The sequence below is a fragment of the Emys orbicularis genome, chromosome 2 (assembly GCF_028017835.1).
Source record: "Emys orbicularis isolate rEmyOrb1 chromosome 2, rEmyOrb1.hap1, whole genome shotgun sequence".
Classification (NCBI taxonomy): domain Eukaryota; kingdom Metazoa; phylum Chordata; order Testudines; family Emydidae; genus Emys; species Emys orbicularis.
The window spans coordinates 29,494,600-29,517,992 of NC_088684.1; the positions used below are offsets into that span (position 1 = coordinate 29,494,600).

Genomic DNA, 23,393 nt, shown 5'->3' on the forward strand with positions numbered 1-23,393 from the left:
ATTTTTACGTTCTTGTTAAGAACATTGAGCTTGTTATAAAATATCTTCTGCTCTTTCTTTTCTGTAGTAGTAGTGTTTTCAAAATATTTTCCTTTGCAGAAACATTTTCAAATACTCTTTGCGCAAAGATAGCTAAATGAGCCATGCTAGTCACACAGTCAAAGTGGAGAGAACAAAGAAATTATACTGATGGTTTTTAGATATTATTTCTAAGCTTTAAAGACATTTCTTGATATAGTAAATATTTTTTGTGTAGATTTGCAAAGGAGAACAATTGGTGTGAATGAAACTTGGAGAGTGTGTTCAATGAATCTACTAACTTGATCTCTTACTCTCTCAAATTTGCTGAGTGACATGCATACTGTAGTTAGTTACCACTGGAAATGCAGATGGAAGTTACTGCAGGAAATGTAAACATGAGTTGGATTATCTAAGGTTGGAACAAAGAATAGGTAATGAACAGCGTGTGGACTTCTTTAGTATCTTAGTAAACCTAAGTTTCCATTTATGAAAACCTCAGGACCCTCAAGAAAAGATCTGCATCTTAGAACAAGCTAGCTTTGATTTACTGTCTACCCCTGCCAAAATTAGCATGCTTTGTCAAAGTGTAAGCAAATTGTATGACAGATTCACCTATCATAGTCAAAATTTAAATCAGTGAAGTGAAATGGTCTGCCAGACTCCAGCATGAGCAATTATTTTTCTGCTTCTGCAGCTTACTCACTACAATGCTATAGGAATCAGCACAGAAACATGACAAAAGGCTCAGATATAGCTGAGGTTGCTTGTCAAATATATTGCTTAACCCAGAAAAAGGTTGATCAGGAATGTTTTCAGCACAGGTATACAAAATGTCAAAGAAACAACACAGACACGAAGCCTATATATACTATCTCTGTGAGAGGCTTGGCTTGTATGTTGTTTAGGGTATGCTTATTCACGCTGTGTGATATCCTGTCATTACGGCAGCCAATGACAAAACTCTCAATTGACTTGAACAGGGCCAGGATTTCACCTACTAGGTAATATAGCACCTTTCTGCACAAATGGTCCCATTGACTTCAGAGAATATTTGTGGGGTAAAGTGCTACTCATCATGAATAAGGGTGGCAGAATCTCATCCTAAACAGAGAAGAAAAATCTGTTAATGTTTCATATTTTGCTAGAACACTGTTTTCACTAGTACTACATCAAAATGTAAGATACCCTGCTCTATCTATAAGTAGTCACAACTGACTTTTTTTTAAATACATTTACTTAATAGTTCACATGCTCTGTTCTTTAAAAACTGGTATAGCTTACTTCATATAAGGGCAGAATCTGCAGAGTTCCCTTTGAAAGATTTCATTGTTGCAACGATGAATGTAACTCCAGCAGAGATAACAGCAATAGACGTGCTAGCATGAACAAAGGACAACTAATCCTCAAAAACACTCCAGTAATAATAGTGCGCTTTGTCATTAAGTCTGGTATATGAACACTTCTCTTTACAGGTATTTATTAAGAGTAATGAAATAATGTATTTATCTTTTTTACATTATTCTGATTTATTTAAAATAAATAGAACAGTTACTTTATATAATCTTCGTGCATACTCTTTTAATCACAGCTAGTTTCTGTTTTGTGTCTTCAAAGGTAATATCTTGAACCTTAGAGTATGTGCATTTTACTGGTGTCCCTGAATAATGCAACACAAATATGATGATCTTATATTGCAATGGATATATTCTTAACTGGTATTTTAATCCTTTGCATATTTTTAATGTTTGAGAGAGAATGTTTTATGCATTTGCTGTACATGTTTCATGCATGAATTATAAGTTAAACATTTTATTTTTGCAGTAAAGACTTGTGGATCTAATCTTCAGGGACCCAGTGGCACCTTCACATCACCCAATTTTCCATTCCAATATGACAGTAATGCTCAATGTGTTTGGGTCATCACAGCTATACATACCAATAAGGTAAGTTTAAAACTTAGTGCTAGTTTAAAACAGCAACAGTACAAAAGCATGCACAGACTCTAATATTTATTTTAATATTATTTATTACTAAAGTGCAGTTCATATTTCTATGAACATTATTGGTTATGTATGGACAGATATTGAAAGAATGATGAATATCTACCTCTAGAGTATTTTGCTTTTTGTTTTCCAGTAGACGCTATCATGTTTTTGATGTAATTCACAGTAGTTTCCACAAAAGTGATACTTAGTAGAATAAAGTTACCACTATATCAAGGGCTGTGCACATCTCATGCAGGTCTTTGCCTCAGGATGGGACTGGAAAAGCCTCCGTAGAACCGGTTGCAGTTACCCCTCACACCTCATCACTTTTCCCTGGACTCAGGGTCTGCTAGTAACTTCCCATCTCCGTTACTAATCACAGCTCCCTGGGAGGGCATGGATCATAGCACGCTCCTCGTCAGTACCCAGCCCGGGCTGGGGAAGCCAATGATCCAAAGTAGTATAAGGGCCCTACCATCAATCAAACCCTAGCCCCTCCTTGGTCCCTCCTGCCTGTCACTGGAAGTCCCACCCATGGGGGTATTACTTCCGGGGTCAAGGTGCCACCTGACCGGAAGCAAGGTGACCCCTCTAAGAACTCCTCCCACCACCCTCTACCAATCAGGAGGGGTTTTGTCCCGAAAGGACCGCCCCGAGAGGAGATTTTGACCAATCAGGGTGACTTCTGGGGCGGGGGGTGACCCATCCGGAAGTGGGTCGTGTGATCCCTCTAAGAACTCCTCCCAAGACCCTCCGCCAATCAGAGTGCAGCACCATTACCCCATAAGTCCCAGCGCCAGACAGAGGACTGTCCTCTTACCAAGGACACGTGTTTTCGAAATCACGGAAAAGCTGCTGAGAGGAAACATGGACTCTTTCACCACCTCCGTGAGAACTTCGGACTTTGTTTTAGCCCCGAGCACCTTTGGACTTGTGTGGAGACAGCGCTACATCAGCGACAGTTCCGAGGAGGACCCTTTGACCCAGCCGTTGAGGGATACGCAGGAACCCGACCCCGAAACCCTCGTGAGGCACCCCGATGAGCGTGACGGCCTCTCTTTGTCCACCCCCTCAGGAGGTGGAAGGCGATCGCGGCTCGGGGGAGGCACCGGCGGACAAAGCGAATGGAAAAGACGGCGCTCAGGTAAAATGAATGATTAAGAAGCGGCGGTCAAGGAGGGGTGGGTAATGGGGTAGGAACCGGGGGTTGCGTAAATTAAAAAACAAGCAGTGGGGGTACTTACACAGTTTCTTTTCTGAAAATCTCTCAACAGGTCGACGATGCCTTTTTAGAGGCCTTTAAGAACTTACACATCGGAAGCCCTGTGGAAGTAAATATATCGTGCGTCAGCTGTTTTTGCTCATGTCTGAGACACAGATCTCAAGCCGAAAAGGACAAAATGGAAGAATGAACCATCTGAGACTCCCTTATGGTAGGGGTCATGGCATCCATTTTTACAGGCGGCTGTAAAAGGTCGTGTTAAACCAGGCGATTAATAAAACTTATTTAAATGTGTCAATATGAATGTGTCCCCTTTCATACTCGTGGTAGTAAAAGACGGTACCTGTAACAGTCATGTCTACACAGACGGCTCTGTTAAAGAAAATATATTACGCCCCTGGGGAAGTTGGGAGCTTCGGCGGGGTCAACCCTCTTTTTCAAGTGGCCAGAAAGCATAGTAAAACTTTAAACAGAAGACAGGTAACAGCATGACTTTCAGACCAGGATGCTTACACTTTACACAAACTGGCTTGAATACGTTTTAAAAGAAACAAGACCATTGTTTCAGATGTGGATGCGCAGTGGCAGGCAGATTTGGTGGATATGCACCGGTTCTCCAAACACAACAGCAGTTTTAAGTACATCTTAACAGTGATAATAACAGGAGTACTTGTGGCACCTTAGAGACTAACAAATTTATTAGAGCATAAGCTTTCGTGGGCTACAACCCACTTCTTCGAATGCATATAGAGTGAAACATATATTGAGGAGATATATATACACACATACAGAGAGCATGAACAGGTGGGAGTTGTCTTACCAAGTCTGAGAGGCCAATTAAGTAAGAGAAAAAACACTTTTGAAGTGATAATCAAGATAGCCCAATACAGACAGTTTGATAAGAAGCAAGTGTGAGAATACTTACAAGGGGAGATAGATTCAATGTTTGTAATGGCTCAGCCATTCCCAATCCCTATTTAGCCCTGAGTTGATTGTGTCTAGTTTGCATATCAATTCCAGCTCAGCAGTCTCTCGTTGGAGTCTGTTTTTGAAGTTTTTCTGTCAAAGAATGGCCAGACAGGTTAAAGTGTTCTCCCACTGGTTTTTGAGTATTATGATTCCTGATGTCAGATTTGTGTCCATTAATTCTTTTGCGTAGAGACTGCTTCCATCCAGGACACACCACACGATCCATTGTCTACAGCCAAGCTCTAAGATATAACCGCATTTGCTCCAATCCCTCAGATAGAGACAAGCACCTACAAGATCTCTATCAAGCATTCTTAAAACTACAATACCCACCTGCTGACGTGAAAAAACAGATTGACAGAGCCAGACGAGTACCCAGAAGTCACCTCCTACAAGACAGGGCCAACAAAGAAAATAACAGAACAACACTAGCTGTCACCTTCAGCCCCCAACTAAAACCTCTCCAGCGCATCATCAGAGATCTACAACCTATCCTGAAAGATGATCCTTTACTCTCACAGATCTTGGGAGACAGACCTGTCCTCACTTACAGACAACCCCCCAACCTAAAGCAAATACTCACCAGCAACCACACATCACTGAACAAAAACACTGACCCAGGAACCTATCCTTGTAACAAAGCCCGATGCCAACTCTGTCCACATATCTATTCAAGTGACACCATCATAGGGCCTAATCACATCAGCCATACCATCAGGGGCTCGTTCACCTGCACATCTACCAATGTGATATATGCCATCATGTGCCAGCAATGCCCCTCTGCCATGTACATTGGCCAAACCGGACAGTCTCTACGCAAAAGAATTAATGGACACAAACCTTTATAGAATCGGTGCTCAATTACAGCGAAGACACCCTCGCCACGCAATTTTCCGCCGGCCTGTTTTACAAAGACACTGCTGGACAACATGAAGAAACAAAGTTGGATGGAGGGAATCTAGGGTTTGTGAGGCGTGCAAAGCTGACGGCCGAGAGCAGAACGGTAGAGCTGCTGGGCCATTTACACAGCGACCTGTTTTTTCAAGAAAAAACTTTTGTTAAACGGAGTGGATGTGAAAATTAAACTGACGCGCAGTAAAGATGCTTTCTGTTTAATGGGCAGTGCGGCTGAAGGCTTTAAACTGCGCATTGTATCAGCGTCCCTTTTTGTGAATAAAGTACGGGTGGCCCCGGGAGTCCGTCTGCTAAATACCCCATGGACCGTGTGGGAATGGAAGTGTTTAGCATCCCCGCGGGCAGCAGGGTCAGTAACCAGGAGAACCTGTTCTTGGGACAGTTAAACCCTAGGACAAGCATTTTGGGTGTGGATAACGATGCCTTTAGTGGAAGTTACGCTAAAAATCCCTTTCATTTTAAACATTACGATATTAATTTTGTGGCCTTGTATGTGGATGGTGAACTGATACCGACCAAGCCTCTGCAACCGGACTTCGAGGCAGGACGTTGCATGAGAGAATACATGAATTTGGTACAGACAGCTGGTAAACACATGAAAGATCGTTCTCTGTTAATCGACCGTGAGGAGTTTGCACAGGGTTACACCTTGTTTGCCTTTGACCTGTCTCCCAACCAGGAATGCGCTGATCACTATTCCCTGATTAAAACCGGGAACCTGAGAGCAGAAATACGTTTTGGGAAGGCTTTAATGGTTACCGTCAATATGATTGTGTATGGGGTTTTTGACAATGTCATAGAAATAAATCAGAGGAGAAACGTTCTGTTTGACTACATGTGAACATGGACACCGTGCAGCTCTCACGTGTCTTATCAACGGACCCTTACACGAAAAGGAATTTCTTAGATGTGTTCCCTTGCGATTGGCTCCCAGGAGGCAAGCTGTCTCAGAGACCCCTAGGCTTGGTGGTGAACACGCATCCACACAACCAACCGGGTGAACACTGGCTCACCTTGTATCTGGCGGAGTGTAACCGTGGAGAGTTTTTTGACTCATATGGGCACCCCTCCGAACAGTGTGTTGTTTCCTAAAAGCATTATGAAATTTTTAAACAAAAATGCCACAGACATGGTGTTTCACAATAGACAATTACAAGACCCCCGCTCCGTCGCCTGCGGCTATCACTGCGTGTTTTTCTTACATCATCGTAGCAAGGGTTTATCTTTTGTCCGGATTTTAAAATTGTATTCTAATGACTTCTTGGGCATGCCTAGCCTTGCTCAAACCATGTTTCAACAAGCCCAGACATGTGTATCTTGCAATGATTTTCATAGCCATGTTACCCAATAAAGCACCCCAGGTGCGGGGTTTAAAGACAATTGATGTTTGGTGGCGTTTTTTTTAATTAAAAAAAAAAAAAAACACACACCATTTGAGAAAAAGTACACAGATTTTTTTTAAATTATATAAATGTTTTATTTAAAGCAAAACATTACCAGATTTTTTTTTTAATTTAGAATGTGAAAAACATTACACACTGAGCCATTCGGCTCTTTTAGCCAATTTTCGTTTTAGATGGCAAAAAAAGGGGTCACGGTTTCTTGATCCACCCCGGTGTCAGCAGTCGAGGCCTTGAGGCATTCCAAAAGATCTCTGTTGGCTGCATTGCCCATGACGGAAGATGGTACGTTCAGTTCCGCCATGGCATTCAGAAACACATCCCATCCTTTAGATACATGTCTGCTAGGAACAGAGCGAGTCTGGGTGATGGCCCTGACTAAGTCGAGCATGTTAGAACCATTAACCACAGATCCTTTGTACACAAAATACCCTTTATCGTTCCATGAAGAGAGATTTTTATCCTGGCCCAGCTTATTTAGCAATACTATTGCATTTTTCTTATAACGCTTATTCACGTTATCCAACACCTCCTGAGCAACAGAGTGAGTTTTTTGGTGTTTCTGGGGGTTTGGCAGTCACATTTTGTTCCTGTTCCGGTAGAAACAGACTTATTTTCCCTTTATCCGCATCGCTCTGCTTCACGTACATTAGGTACCTTTGAAGCACGGCTCTGTAAAGTTTAGCCTTTTCGTATTCGGCCAAGTCAGTTCTTTGAAGAACAGACTTAATTTCACCATCCAGTAAGCGAGTTGCGGTTGTTCTGATATTTTCCTCTGCCGGAGGGGGAGCCCTTAATTGCTCCAACTGGTGGCTGGGCACCAGGAACATTTTTTCTGCATACTCCATTATCGATTAGTTAAAAGCCCCGTTATCAGAGGGATAGCAAAACTTAACAGAGGTCCGATAAACCCCCCAGACTGCTTCACCAGATGTTTTTTTCTTTTAAGTGAAACCCTTTTATTACACAAAGTTTTTATAAGTGTGTGTTTCTTTTTCAGCACACGCACTTGATTCTGTGTTAAAGGTACGTTTCCTTTTAAGGTATTGAGCGCTATTTCTGAGATGGCCGCTACTAGATCGTCAGAGGCCGAACACAGTATAGCCCTCCTTTGCTGTGGGGACGATTTGCTAAGTAATTTTAAAAGGCCCAGGTTTCTCTTCACGCAGCTAGATATGTTTTCGGTCAGCAGCCCCGGCAGTTAAAAAGGGGCCTGCCGATAAGTCATCTCTTTTTATACCCGGCTGTTGTTCTTTTCAAAGTATAAACCGCCGGCCAGTGTGGAGGGAAAAGACCAGTTCTTAGTCTATAAGCTTCTGGTGTGGAAGCATTTAAATCCACCATCAGGTAGCCATAAGGTCTTTTGGTAGCATCCTCAAAAGCTTCTAGAAAGAATTGAGCTTGGCCGGGGTACATTTGCCGAGCGAGCGTAGCAATTTGTAATTTATCCCTGGGGTTTTTGAACAGAACCATGTACTTTGTGTTTAGGTTAATCGTGCGACTCTTTTTTCCCTGACAAAATACGTTTTGAACTATATACATAATGCTCAGGTTTCTGTGATGCACGTACTTGGGAAAGTCTTTCTCGATTTCATCGCTTTCACAAGCAGAGTTCATCAGATCGTCTATGATAATCATATTTACTTTATTAGTAGGAAACAAACGGTCATCGTCAAAAGCATCAGGCAGCCCCTCCACAAAATTGATAAAGGGATATTTACAAAGCAGTTCTTTATACAGAGGTTGCCAACAACTGTAACACCACACGACATTCTCAGGCATAACAGAACAGTGTGTGTTTGGCATTATCCAACATGTTTTTTATAAAGTAACTTTTCCCGCAGTTGCTAGGCCCCGCGAGAATTGCAGAAAAGGGGTGTTTCCACCTCGTATCCATTTTTTCAAAAGCTGTAGGGCAGGGTTTTAAAACCTTCTCCTAGGACCCTCTTGTTGTAAACCACTTTTTGTGTCTTTTTAAGGGTTTTTGTCTCTATTTGCCACCGGTTTTTGTTTCTTACGATAGAGGGCTGCTGCACCTCTATCTTTTTTGAGGTGTTTTCTTGCAGACCTGTGCAATAGTCCAGGACTAGATCTTTCAAACTGTCGAAGTTGATCTTTTCGCAGTTTGCTACGTTTAGGGTAATACCTTTGACTTTCATACAGGCCTTTCCACCCGACAGCTTATACGCATAGGTTTTCGGGCCTGCCGACACAAACTCGGTGATGTGTTGATCTGGCGGGATCTCGCTCGTGAGGTCCCCTAAATAATCCCCCAGAGGGGGATTCCAGTCACCCTCCCTTTTCACAAATATCACCGAGTCAGTGTCGTGGTACAGGCACCGCTCTTGCAAACCGTCTAGGAGGCTGTATAATTCTAAGCGGGCATAAGCGGTGGTGAAACAGGCTATGAAAACCTTGGTATTGCCAGAGACAGAGTACCGTTCTTTTGCGTGCTTCCACGACACGCACGCTGTTTCATCATCGATAAACTCGCAGGATGAAACCTCATAATTGGGGGAGAACAGGTACTGCAAGAGTTCGTCAGGGTCTCTCACGATGCTGGTGTTGGGTAGGTTGGATCTTTGGCTGAATTTACCAAACAGAGAATTTAAAAACAGTTTAGCGATTTGGCGTTTAGCAGGGTTTGATCTGATCTCGTGTTGGCATAAATGCACACCTTCTTTCTGATAGAAATCGCTAACGTACTTATTTTGTTTTTCCTCATCTGTGCACCAACTGGGATACCCTGAAGCCTCTTGTTTCTGGCGGAGGTGTAATTTTATGTATTCTGAAAAGAGTTTATCAGATTTTTCATTAAAATGCCAGATTTCATAGATCTTAGCCACCGCGTACCCCTTCGCTATGGCTGCGTTCAATTCCACCGTGCACCAAGTCCCCAGGATGGCCCGCTCCTCGTCAGTATGGGTGCATGTCTCCCGCTGCTCGGTTTCCGCACAGGTTCGGCATAGCGAGAACATAAGCTTGCCACCCACTCTGACAGGTAACAATGGGAAAAAGAGGCCTCGTGGGGGGTACACTTTAACTTCTGCAATTCCAAAATAATTTGCAAGGGGTCCAAATTTGTCAGACTATATCGGGGTGTCCGATAGGGTATTCTTTGGTTTTGTTTACGAAAGGATACAGGTTGGTAAAATCATAATAGTGGATTTCTTCCCCGGGGTTAGGCTTGTAATATAGGCGGATAGCGTTTGTCCTCCCCCCAAAAAGAGTATCCCTAGGCACGAGAGGCTGGGGTAACTGGGCTCGGTTTAAAAAGTCTGCAAGCTCCCTGTCTGTTTCTTTCATCACCTCCCACTCGTGCTCCCAATTAGTCCTCACTACAAAACCAAGTCGTTTCAGATAGTCAGTCTTGAGCTGCGTCTTGTAATAAAGAAACCCAAAAGATGTCCCCGTCCTAGGATTTTGTGCTTTTTCAAAACAACAGGTGACACAGCCGTGGAAAAAACACCCGTTAAACTCAAAGGCTGTGCATACCCCATCAACATCGGCATAACCATCTAAAAAGTAGGGGCCTACCTGTAGTTCCCCACCCTGTAAAGTGTACCGTATTTGTATATTTCCTTTGTGAGAGATATACAACAGCCACTGAATAGATGGGGTCGAATATCTCTTTTTCTGCCTGTGATAGTTGTCTGGAGGGAGAAGAGCTACCGTGTTAGGCTCCAAAAACATAAACCTGTACATCGCCATGCAGACAGATGCCAGTGTTATGTACCAGAATGGATCTATACAAAGTTTTATCTCGGTGAATTTACCAGGTTCTTTCTCTACTACATTTCCCTTCTCCGTCATTTTCATAATCTCTTTTCTGTATAGGATACAGGCCTGTCTCAAAATTTTTACATCCTGCTGACAGTAATACGCGAGCTCTTTCTGCAAGTCAAATGCCTCAGAGCTGTGGTCCCAATACCAGTCGAGAAACTCTGCTTTCTCTGGGCATCATGCTTTCTACACCATAGTGCTCCATACCGTGCATAGGCCCCACGTAATTTTGATTTTCTAATGTGTTAAAAAAGTGTGGAAAATACCCTTTGCACCCTTCAAACCCCATCGCCTGTGGTAGCTTGCTAAGCTTCATGGGCAAGAAGTTTAAAGAGTCTATAAAACAAATGCCCAGGACCTTAACTTCCATGCACATTAGTTTACTACCCTGAGTGATCAGTTCTAGGCCCATCTTTTCCTTGAGTAACTGTCTAACAATGAAGTACGCATCATAACCTTTAGAATTGTGTGCTAGGAACGTGTAGTCCCGAAACTCTTTGCCAATAAAGGTCTTAAACACAAAAAGACACTCATCGCCCTTACATTCCCAGGATTTTTCTGGCTTTAGGGACATAGGAAAAATGTAATTGGGAGTGTGCAACCCTGTCTCCTGCGTGCATTCGAAATCATAAAAAATATACTTTTCTGAAGATTCGGGCTTTCTAAGGCTGTCCATAAAACAGAGGTGACTGTCTACATCACCAACGATCAAACCCTGATACTGCTTACACCGTCTCCCTTTACACCTAAGCCGCTTGTCCACGTAAGACTGACACTTCTCACACAAAGTTTTAGACAGGCATTCAACTTGGTTATTTGATGCACAGTCGATATGTCTGTCTAAACACTCTTTGGACTGACAATACAGTCTACAGCTAGGACACCGCTGCTGCACGCCCACGCTGCTTGAGCGTAACATGCTCAGACAGAGGCGGCAACGATACCTGCAAGAGTGGTCATGGCTGTACACCGTGTGGCAAAACTCACAATAATTTTTTGCTCCGAACAACTTTTTTACATCCAGAACCCCATAGTAATGCTCATCGTGCAACAGGATAAAATAAGTCTTGGGGTACACTGTGCCCCCCGTTTTAAAAAAGCCCCAGCCGCCTTTCGCCGTATACAGCACAACCTGTAAGTTAACTCCTAAATGCTGTTCAAACTTTGCTACGTCACTGAGCATAACCTTTTTTTGATCTGACCACCCCGGTTTCTCATGTAACTTTCTCGCCTCCACTAACAATTCCACATCCGTAGGTTTACGATCGGACATGACGGCCAAGAGCCCACCCGCAAAACACAAATTGGTACCGGTGTAAGTCAGGTCTACTAAACACAGTCTCTTTTTATGAATAATTTGACTATTAAGGATAGAATTTAAAACTCTACGAGTGCCCCCACCCCTGTTTTTTACAACTGTCACAATGAGGCGCAATGTCCCATCGACATGCAACTCTCTATTGCTCTGTAGTAGCTTTGAGGTCTGATTTAAGAAATCCTCAGCAGACAGCTCATCCCTTGTTCTTTTGACCGAAAACAAAGTTAGTTAAATTACGGCTCTCTAAATGTAACTGAACATAATCATCAGGGCCTACCCTACCATTAATGTCATTGAGCACTAACTGTATTCCCCGGTGTATGGCTTCAACAACCTGCTGAGCTGAATTTATTTGCTCAAGATTGACAAAACGAAATTCCTCACAATACACCGACCCCCCAAATCTGGATAATTCACGTTGCCAACTTCTCACTCTCTCCATATACACCTCGGCATTTTCGGGGTTACTTGGGGGTTCCTCTACGGGATCATGAGCGGCATCTTCTACATCAGATGCTATTTGAGAGTCAGACTCTGAGGCGCCTCCATGAGGGTCATTGGGAGTAGAACGGGACCCGTCTAGAGAGCCCTCTGGGGAATTTGCTAAACCAGAGTCGGATTCCGCCTCCCCATTTTCAGACAAGCCAGTTTGAGAGCCTCCAGTAGGGGGCATCTTTTTGTTTTTGTTTTTTTTCCTCATTACCTCTTTAGCCCTTTTTAAAATTTTTACAACAACCCGGGCCTGGAACTTTTTGGCAGCCATCTGTTTATCCCCCAAGCGCTGTCCCCCCTTTTGTTTACACATGAGCTGATGTGTACCCTGGAGGGTGCCCCTTTTACCCAGGCCCCTTTTCACGACTAGTCATGCCTGCTTAGAGCCACCCTTTCCAGCCCTCATGTCTTTCAGCATGGTTCTGAACAAAGCATCATATTTTTCCCATTTCTTTCTAGAATCCCGTTCTTTTAGACTACCCGAGGGTACAGCATTCATCACTTTTCCGAGGGAAGCATCAAACCCTTCCCAAATACTAGAATATGGGGGAGCTGTGACGAGCTTATGGTTTTGGGAGAATGGTTTGTCAGTTCTTTGTTTTTTATTCACAACCCCTAGAGCGCATGCTCCGGGTTTGTGAATGTGGGCATTTTCGCTCACAGTTTCCTCAGGGCTTTGTGTGGTGGTGGCCGCTGAGGAACTAGAGTGCTGGTTGTGTGATTGCAATACCTCAGCATCGCAGAAGCTTTTAGTCCTTGGTTTTTTAAACGCAGCCCTTAGAGCGCATGCTCCGGGTTTGCGCACATTCAGAACCCCTAGAGTGCGTGCTCTGGGTTTGTGAATGTGGGTGTTTTCACTCACAGTTTCCTCAGGGCTTGGTGTGGTGGTGGCCACTGAGGAACTGGAGTTGTGGTGGCATGGTTGTTTTTTACCAGAGTCTTTTGTTTTGTCCTTGGGTTTGACGTATATGAGGTTTGGACTGCCCGGATGCTTCAGCTGCACTCTTGTGCTTCTTTTGCGTTGTTAAAGGTCTCAAAGCAGATTCCTGGTTCGTTGGCAGTTCTGGAGGAGATGTCCTTGTAGCTCTGACTACAGCATTGTCAGAAAAGTTGCCCAGGCCTATGAGGGGGAAAAAACAACAACAACAACAACAACATTTTACAAAACTGAACTTTACCATCTCTCTCACCCACACCTATGTATTTACTTAAAATACAAAACCTCATAGAACAACCAAACCAATAAGCAAAATATAGTTACAGGGCTTCATCCATCCATCCGTCACTGATGCTGGTGAATTTTCCTTTTCAGCTGTCTCTTTCCTTTTTCTTTTCAACTTGTTTTCCCTCTGGTCTAAGGATCTCTCATGTTTTGACTCTACTGTGGAGCAAACAACAACAACATTATTATAAAACACATGAAACCATCTTGTAAACGTACACACACACACACACACACACACACACACACACACACACACACACCCTCAGAGTGTTTTTCTATTTAAAAAGTCATAGCTTTACAACAAAATAATCCATTTCAGACTGTACAACAAACACAGGTTTTGAAATACATCTCATTTTGCAGAATAAAAACCAAAACTGCTTTTAAAATCCATTTTGCACAGAAACCCTTGTTAGTTTGAAACACACATACCACCAGTTTAAAACCCACAGTTTGCAACAAAATACTTTTCAAAACCCCCACATGCATTTAAAAGCCACATGGTTGTTCTGTCCCCCAGCCATGTGTGTTTGGGGCCTTTGGTTTAGTTAGTAGCATTCCCTCTCCCCAAGTGCCTCAAACCCCATTTTTAAAAACCCATCACATTATGCACAGTAAAAAACCCTGTTAGTTTGAAACAAACCAAGTAATTAAACAAAAAACAAAAAAAAGCCTATGCCTTGCACAGGCCCCTCTCACACACGCAAAACAGCAGCTTTCTAAAACACATCAAACCAAGTTTGCAGCCATATACTTTTCAAAAACCCACATGCATTTAAAAGCCAGTTGCAAAAATAAATAAATAAATAAAGTTACCTTTCACTATGGGATAAAGTGTTGCAGGCACATGCTTGTTCTGTTCCCCCTCATGTGTGTTTGGGCCTTCAGGTTCAAGAACAAGCAAAAATGTTAGTGAGTATTACCACCAAATCCCTATACAGCCTGTGTAATACTTTATTTATTTATTTATTTATTTATTCATTCAACAGTATTAAGCACAACTATAGTTAAAATGGTTTTTACCTTGGCCTGGTGGTGAAATGCAGTTTAAAGTTACTGGTTCCATGCTAAACAGATCACACTGCAATAAACATAGGCACCATTATTTACTAAGACAGCATGGGCAAAGAGTGGCATTATATAATATATAGTTTCAGAGTTAAAGACAGCAAGTCTTACCTCTTTTTGCAGTCCAGCAGCTATCCAAGAAAGTTTTCTGTTGAAAAGGACAAGCTCCAGCATACCTGAGGTTTTTATACCATCTTAGCCCATTGTTTCAAACAGACTTCAACACAGTTGCTAACAGGTTAATTTAATCACCCCTCCCATAGCATTCCCTTTTGTGATCTGGGGTAGTGAAACCATTTTGTCTGCACAACAGGGCTTTCCCCCCCCCCCCCTTTAAGTTAAAATACATTTGTGGCTTTCTTACAGTATTAAACAGTACCCATTTCCAAGTGGGGGCCCTTTGCAGATATCAATGAATGTCTTGGGGCTTGGTTGTTTTTTAAAACATGTTTCTTTCATGCTTAAAGTTTGGGGGTGGGGTTGTTGCCTAGAAAGAATGACCCATAGCATTCAACCAACTCCTGGGCCATATTTAAACTGTCCAATAGCGTTCCACCAACTCCTGGGTCCTTTAAACTGTCCAACAGTGCTCTACCAACCCAGGGGTTATATTTAAACTGTCCAATAGCATCTGTGAATTCCTGAGGTTTAATTTCATTTCATATTAAGCAGAACTCACCATCCACCCCCACCGACCCCTTACTATGGGTGCACTCCCATCAAATGTAACCCTATAGCAACAAGGGTAAGTAATTGCAGTCACCCTGGCTATTCAGTGAGGGGTTTGTGTGTGGTTAAACCCATTCAGTTCAACAGACTAAGGATAGCTCAGTGGTTTAAGCATTGGCCTGTTACGCCCAGGGTTGTGAGCTCAAGACTTGAAAGGACCACTTAGGGATCTGGGGCAAAATCAATATTTGGTCCTGCTAGTAAAGGCAGTTCTATGAGATAGGTATATCTCCATATTAACTCTATTGTCTGAACTAGCCTTGTTTGTTTTATTGTAAGCACATTTTTAGGATTTTTTCCCCCTCCCACAACATACATTTCAGCTTTTTGCTATACATACACAAAAACACAAGAGCTAATTCCCACAAACAATTTATTTTTATATTTTAAAAAACATACAGCTCCTTGAAAACAAACCAAACTGCTTCATTAAAACTTTTTAGCTCACTTAAGGGCCAAAGGCCTTCTAACAAAACACAGATAGTCACAAACCCCCTTTTTAAAAAATTTACAGCTACCAAGTTTTATATCACATGTTTGTCCCCTCACCATTCTCTAACTTAATCCTTTTAGATTTCTTAAATAGTCTTTTCCTTAAGCAGGGTTCTGTAACTCTTTGTGCGGACTAGACGGTCAATATAACGCTGTAAGCAGGCATCTTCCAGTTTGGTCATTTTCTTTAGAACACGGTCAGGGTCTGCACTGAACTGCACAGCATTTATCAAGGTCACCACTTGCGCTAAATGTTCTTGGGTTAGGCACAGACATTGCATACCATAACCTATGGCAGTAACAGTGTTTAATAAGCTTTCCAAACACAGCTCAGCACACAGGCCCCGGAGCTTGCAGTCAGGGCCGGCTCCAGGCACCAGGCAACCAAGCTGGTGCTTGGGGCGGCACCTGGAGGGGGGCGGCGCGGCGCTCGGGCCGCTGGGGAGAGCGGGGCCACAGCTGGACTCGCCGCCCTCCCCCCGGCGCTCTGGCCGCCCTCCCCCCCGCGCCCTCCCCCCGGCCGCCGGGGGGAGAGCCGAGCCCCAGCCGGGGCTCGCCGCCCTCTCGCCGCCCTGCCCCCGGCGCTCTGGCCGCCGGGGGGAGAGCCGAGCCGCCCTCCTCCCAGGGCTCCGGCTGCCCTCCCCTCCGGCGCCCTCCCCCCGGCCGCCGGGGGGAGAGCGGAGCCCCCGCCGGGGCTCGCCACCCTCGCCCCGTGGCTCCGGCCGCCCTCCCCCCGGCTCCGGCCGCCCCACCTCCCACCCCGCGGGGGGGGGGGGGGGGGGGAGCGGCGGAGGCTTTTTTGCCTGGGGCGGCAAAAAAGCCAGAGCCGGCCCTGCTTGCAGTTTATATCCACTGAAGTCCAAGTCACACAGTCATGGTGCCTTTGGCCTGGCGCATCTATGACACAGCCCTCACAATCTTCAAAAAGCTTTTCCCTAAGGCAGTGTTTAAGGATAGCATAAACAGCAACGCGTACAATAGTCCGCATGACTTTTTTACGCTCACGACGTGGCACTGGCTCAGTTCTATGCCAAGCCGCCTCCTGAACTCCTCATAGCCATCATCCTCAGAGTCCTCTTCAACAACTTGTATCGGCGTTGACCAAAAACATGGTGGGCCCGGTTCATCTTCGCTGCTTGATGCAACGCTGTCCAGGGCCTCTGGGTCCTCTAGAAAGGCATTGTCGAGCTGTTGAGAAATTTTCAGAAAAGAAACCATGTAAGCACCCCCACTGCTTGTTTTTTAATTTACACAGCCCCGGTTCCTAACCCATTACCCACCCCTCCTCGACTGCCGCTTCTTAATCATTCATTTACCTGAGTGCGGTCTTTTCCGTTTGCCTTGTCCGCCGGTGGCTCCCCGGAGCCGCGATCGCCTTCCACCTCTGAGGGGGTGGACAAAGAGAGACCGCCATGCTCATTGGGGTGTCTCACAAGGGTTTCGGGGTCGGGTTCCGGCGTATCCAGCAACGGCTGGGCCAAAGGGCTCCCCTCGGTCGCTCCCTCCTCCTCCTCGGAACTGTCACTGATGTAGCGCTTTCTCCGCGGATGGTCAAAGACCCTCGGGGCTAAAACAAAGTCCGAAGTTCTCACAGGGGTGGTGAAGGAGTCCATGTTTCCTCTCAGCGGCCTTTCCGCGATTTTGAAAACACGTGTCCTTGGTAAGAAATGGCCGCCCCTCCTCTGTCTGGCGCTGGGACTTATGGGGTAATGGTGCTGCACTTTGATTGGCAGAGGGCCTTGGGAGGAGTTCTTAGTGGGGTCACACGACTCACTTCCGGAGGGGTCACCCCAACCTGGAAGTCACCCTGATTGGTCAAAATCTCCTCTCGGGGAGGTCCTGTTGGGACGAAATCCCTCCTGATTGGTAGAGGGTGGGGGGGGGAGTTCTTAGAGGGGTCACACGACCCACTTCCGGAGGGGTCACCCCCGCCCCGGAAGTCACCCTGATTGGTCAAAATCTCCACTCAGGGCGGTCCTTTTGGGACGAAACCCCTCCTTATTGGTAGAGGGTAGTGGGGCAAGTTCTTAGAGGGGTCACATGACCCTCTTCCGGACCGGTCACCCCCGCCCTGGAAGTTACCCTGATTGGTCAAAATCTCCTCTCGGGGCGGTCCTATTGGGACGAAACCCCTCCTGATTGGTAGAGGGTGGTGGGAGGAGTTCTTAGAGGGGTCACATGACACACCTTGCTTCCGGTCAGGTGGCACCTTGATCCCAGAAGTAATACCTCCATGAGTGGGACATCCGGTGACAGGCCGGAGGGACCAAGGGGTCGAGGGGCGGGGCTTAAGTGGTCAAGGGGCGGGGTTAGGGTTTGATTGACGGCAGGGCCCTTATACTACTATCCAACCAGCAGACCAAATTCAGTGATGAATCCTGGTCACGGGCCACCTGACACATTTTGTGCATATGCTAAGAAAAAGAAGATGGCTCCCTGAACAGCTGGTCTCAGGGCAAAGTGGTAGCAGTGGGTGGGGGATACTGGGCTCCCACTGCTTGGCCCTTCCCTGATGGTTCACTTCATCCCCTTCACTGGGGTCTCTAGTGCTGTTGTTCTCTTCCCTCCATGGGGCCACGCCTGGCTGGATATGTCATCTTGTTCTCGGTGGGTTCCTACTCTCCACTTTCCCCACTGACCGTCGCCCCACTTGCTGTCTCTCTTGGCCCCACCACTGTGTCTGTACACAGCTCTCTCTGGCCTCCCATGCTGCTTTGCTCATCCTGGGTTCAGGCCTCAGCTTCCTCCACCCTGCTTGGGGCTGCTCTTCCTGATTCTCCTTCCCCCAGCACACAAGGGGGCTAGGATATGATCTGGGGCTCCCTGGTTGATCTGGTTGCCTGATCAATCAGACCGACTGGCTACTTCCTATTCATTGGTTCTGGTTCTAGGGGTGCTGGGGGTGCTGCTGCACCCCCTGGTTTGAAGTAGTAATAACAACCCAAATACATGGTTTCTGCTTCAGCATCCCCACTATGAAAATTGTTCCAGCACCACTGTTCCCACTGGCCCTGGTCTGGAGGTCTCTGATTGGCCAGAGCCCTGGTCTGTCCCAAGATCCTGATCCAATTTGGCACTTCCCCTTTCCCCTGGTATGGGGAGAGGGCCAGCCAAAAAGTACCCACAAAGTTTTAATAAGAGACCAACTGTCCCCTATACATGACAGAAAAAATAAGGGAAAATTTATGAGAGGAACCTTAGTTTCCCGTAATCCCCTCCACCCCCCAGTCCCTTCATCCAGTTTCCCTGTTTTCTATAGGAAGTGACGGTCTGATTATTGGATATTTATTTTGGATGTATATGAATAAAAGACCTGTTAGGTGTGCCCTATGGTATTTCTGTTTACTCTGTTTGCAGCATTATTCTTTTCTAAAGAATATCTAATTTAGCTAATTTGAATCCACAGCAGTTTAATATTTCTTAAAATTAATGAAAATCTGTTTCCTTGAAAAAAAAAGCTTTTTTGTTATCAAATATAATTTGCTTTACTCTTCATTATGGTGTAATTCTGTATATTAGTGTTTGTTTAGATTATAATTTAGTTATAATATATTAAACTGTAATTTACATGGTCAAAATCTAACAGTGAATTTTTACTGAGCCTTATGAAATTATATAACTTGGGAAAGTGGGTGAAATGAAAGAAGTAACAATTCACCCTTTAAAGATATAATAAACTCATTTTCACTTATTTTAATTAGGGGAATATTTAACGTTGCCTTTTTGCGTGTTTCATCACACCCATTCTTCTGTTCAAGCTGCCTCTCTCTGTGTTAAAAGACTGTGCATCTTTGAAGACAGAATCTGAAATAAATGAAATATGCTTAGCAATGTATCACTGGTTTTGACTCTCAAGCAGTCTTGCCTCACTCATTAACTATGTTGGTGCTGCTTAACCTATCACAGGGATGACGCACTTGGCCTCCAGGGCGAGAGAGGTGGCTGTTGACTGTAGAAGTAGGGTTTCTACAAAGCCATTTTTTATCTAGTTGTGATAGTTCTTGCCTTACCTGTCTGCCTGTTCACTGTTTAAACGTGCAGCTTTCACAGTTATTCCTTTTTAATTGAATGTTCAAGTCACAGTAAGCTTTGCACAATTGGTCAATACTGATAATTTATCTACCCTGTAGCTATTACAATAGCTGATTGGAAAAAATAAATTGATGACACAATTTATCACCAAATTTGAAACATTGCATGGAATCCTATAAATTTAGCTGAAAATCTGTTTAGGAGGAAACAAGTTCAGACAATGTCAAAATGATTCAACATTTTCAGAACAAAATACTTTGTTTTGTTTTTCTGTATGAAGGGACTTTTCATTTAGATTTTTTTTTTAATTTTGTATTGTCTTACATAATTTAAAAAAAGATAAAATTGAAACAAAATGGTTTTGATTTTGTCAAAGCAAAACATTCTGATGCATCTAAAAAGAAAAAGCAACCATGCTCAAAAAGTGTGCTTAAGCACTTGGTTAAACATGTGATTGAGTCCATCATATTTAAGTGCATTCATGCACAGGCATGGATTTTAAGCATTTGCTTAAGACCTTTCCTGAATGAGAGGCTTAATGAATTTAGGCCCAGATTTTTAAAGAGAGTTAGGTGCCTAGTGGGACTTTCAAAGCATGTAGGTACTGAACTCCCATTTAAATCAGTCAGAGTTAGGCATCTAAATGCCTTTAATAATCTGCCCCTTTAGGTACTTCATAGGCTAAGGCCCAGCTTTTTAAAGGTATTTAGGCATTGCTTCATCAGCATTGCAATGCCTAACTCCCATTGACTTTCAATGACATTTATGTTCCTAGGTCAGTTGGACATTGCAATACTGAGTGGAGCAATGCTTAAGTAATTTTAAAAATCTGGGCCTTACTGGTGATGTTTTTCAAAATTTACTGTGGATAGATGGAGTGTAATTTTCAAAAGCTCACGAAGTTTTTTCACTTGAACATTCAAAAACACTTCTCCTTAGTGAAGACTATTTTCCTGACAGATTTCAACTTCTTCCTCTGAGCTATTTTGACATTAGAGCTGGTTTAAAAAAGAAAAAGTAGATAAATGTTTTATGTTTTGAGACTGTATTACTTTCCCCCTCCCCCAGCTCTTCACACTCCCAAGGCCTTTTACTTTTGATCCCAACTCTATCACCTTTAAAAGAGATTAAATTTAGGAAATTTCAAACCAAAAGATGAAAGTCAGATTTTAGTGCCTGAGAATACATGCTTATAATGGAAACTGTACTAGAGTCTTAACTATAGCAGGCATTGCCATTACTGCTGTAGGCCTAGATTCAACAAAATATGCATGTGCTTAACTTTAAACATGTTGGTAATCCTATTCTTGTTCAGCAAAACCATTAAGCAAATGCTTAAGTCTCATTGACTTCAATAGTATTTAAGGTTCTTAAAGATAAGGACAAAAAGAACAGGAGTACTTGTGGCACCTTAGAGACTAACAAATTTATTAGAGCATAAGCTTTCGTGGGCTACAACCCACTTCTTCGGATGCATATAGAGTGAAACATATATTGAGGAGATATATATACACACATACAGAGAGCATGAACAGGTGGGAGTTGTCTTACCAATTGGCCTCTCAGAGTTGGTAAGACAACTCCCACCTGTTCATGCTCTCTGTATGTGTGTATATATATCTCCTCAATATATGTTTCACTCTATATGCATCCGAAGAAGTGGGTTGTAGCCCACGAAAGCTTATGCTCTAATAAATTTGTTAGTCTCTAAGGTGCCACAAGTACTCCTGTTCTTTTTGCGGATACAGACTAACACGGCTGCTACTCTGAAACCTAAAGATAAGGACATGCTTTAGTGTTTTGGTAAATAGGAGTATGGTTACTCATGCTTAAATTAAGTATGTATTGAAGTGCTTTGCTGAACCAGAGTGGTGATCTGGAATAGCTGCTTCACATCATTGGTATATGTGATATGTCTGGAATATCAGTGTCATGGGCAAACTTTTAATTAAGCAACATATTGGTAACCGTTATGACCTTAATTATAAAATATGATCTGTTAGTGAGGACTCCTGCATTTGTGTGGAATCCCAGTGAAGTCAGTTGGACTCCATATGGGCTCAGACTATGGTACGTTAGCGGATCCCAGGGTAGGATGAGGGAGAATAGCTATAAAACCTGTTTATGTTGGTGTCTGAAAACATTGCCCTTTGCAAATCTTACTGCAGGGATTCAACTTGAGTCTAATTTAAACTAGTTGATACATAATAATACTATTCTGTGTAAACCAAACTACCTCCGATTGGTTTTTGATATCTTAAAGTTAAGCAGGGTTGGGATTGATCAGTGCTTTGATTGGAGGGGAAGAAACATTTACGCGTTGTAAGTACTATAGAGACAATTCAGGAGATTGTATTGAAGACTGTGCCAAGGTCAAAGAAAATGCGGAAGGAGGAACTATCAGCAGTAGAAAGAAGAGGTTGTTAAAACTTAAAAACAGTGGTTTTCATTCTCTGCCAAAAAGGAAATTCAGTATTATTTTTGTTGGGAATAATGTTGTGAGAGCAATGAATGAGGAGAACAAAGAAGAATGCATTTTAACACTTTACTGAGAGAGAAAAAATCCAGTGGTTAGTAATATTCATCATGGTCATTAATTTTATTTTTAAAATTCTTTGTTGAAAAAGAATATACACAGATTATAACAGTAATGATGGGGACTGTGGTACATTTCAGAGAGTTGGAAAGCTAAAAAAAAGTCTCTACTTTTACTTAATTATGAATATTTGTACTGTGGTAGTACCTAGGGGCTCTGATTAGGTACTGTTCAGACACATAATAAAAAGACAGTCCCTGTGTGACACACACTGGGTCCAGGGTGAAGATAGTGTCCTAATATCATTCAGCCCCTTAAAAAAAAGTCCAGAGGTACATGGGGAGGAAATCTGTTTGCTTATCACATAATTAATTTTGTCCACTTATTTCTTTGACCAGTTTTTATAAGTACAGACTTCTAGCCCTTCATGGATATAGAAAAATCTCAGTGTCCTAGCATCCAGCCTATTAATTATATATTATGCAGTAATATATCTTTAAAAATCAAGGATGCTTATGGCAATGCTTGGTTGTCTGCTCTAAGATGATCGTTGAAGTTATTTTGAAATGTTGTTATTGGGGTTTGTTTAATTGATAATATTCCTAATTTAAAAAAAAATCAAAGTGAAACAGTATTGTATCAGAACTTTGCAGCCCTAATCACAAATTACTCTTATCCAGCTACAACTTTTTGGACAAATTGTTCAGTCTGAGATTTCTAAGAAGTGTAGAGTTAAAGATAACGAGGGAACAAATCTGAAGAAGTGTGTGATAGATGAAGAACAGCACAAGTGACCTTAGACTGTTACATGCTGGCCCAGGAGTATAATTGCAGCCTGTGTGTGGTTATCAGTGTGACAGGTGACAGGTGCTTGCTAGAGGAGTCAAAAAAAAATTGAGGAAACTGCCCCGGAGTGGAGTTATAGAAAAGAGGACGAGTGAGTGAGCCTGGGGCAGTTTTACTATATATACCAGTTTTCTGTGTGGCATGTATTGGAGGGTTACCATTTATTAAGCTGATCCTGGCAGAATCACTGACTTTGCCACCTATCCAATTCTGAATTGCTTTCCCCTGAGTTCTACTAATGTAGCCATATTGTCCTGGATGTAACATAATAATACTTGCCCCACAAGAATGCTTAGAGGCTTAATTTATTAATGTTTATAAAGCTCTTTGAGACCTTCAGATTGAAGATGCTGTAAAAAT

At 43.3% G+C, this 23,393-nt stretch overlaps 1 protein-coding gene across 3 annotated transcripts in view; it reads left to right on the forward strand.

Moving 5' to 3' along the window:
- CSMD3 (CUB and Sushi multiple domains 3) overlaps nucleotides 1-23,393 on the forward strand; it is a 1,171,353-nt gene that overhangs the window by 527,867 nt on the left and 620,093 nt on the right. For all 3 annotated transcript variants that reach the window (XM_065399724.1, XM_065399725.1, XM_065399726.1), the window contains one exon: nucleotides 1,843-1,964. In XM_065399724.1, coding sequence (XP_065255796.1) covers nucleotides 1,843-1,964 — 122 coding nt within the window. The remainder of the gene's footprint in view (nucleotides 1-1,842; nucleotides 1,965-23,393) is intronic.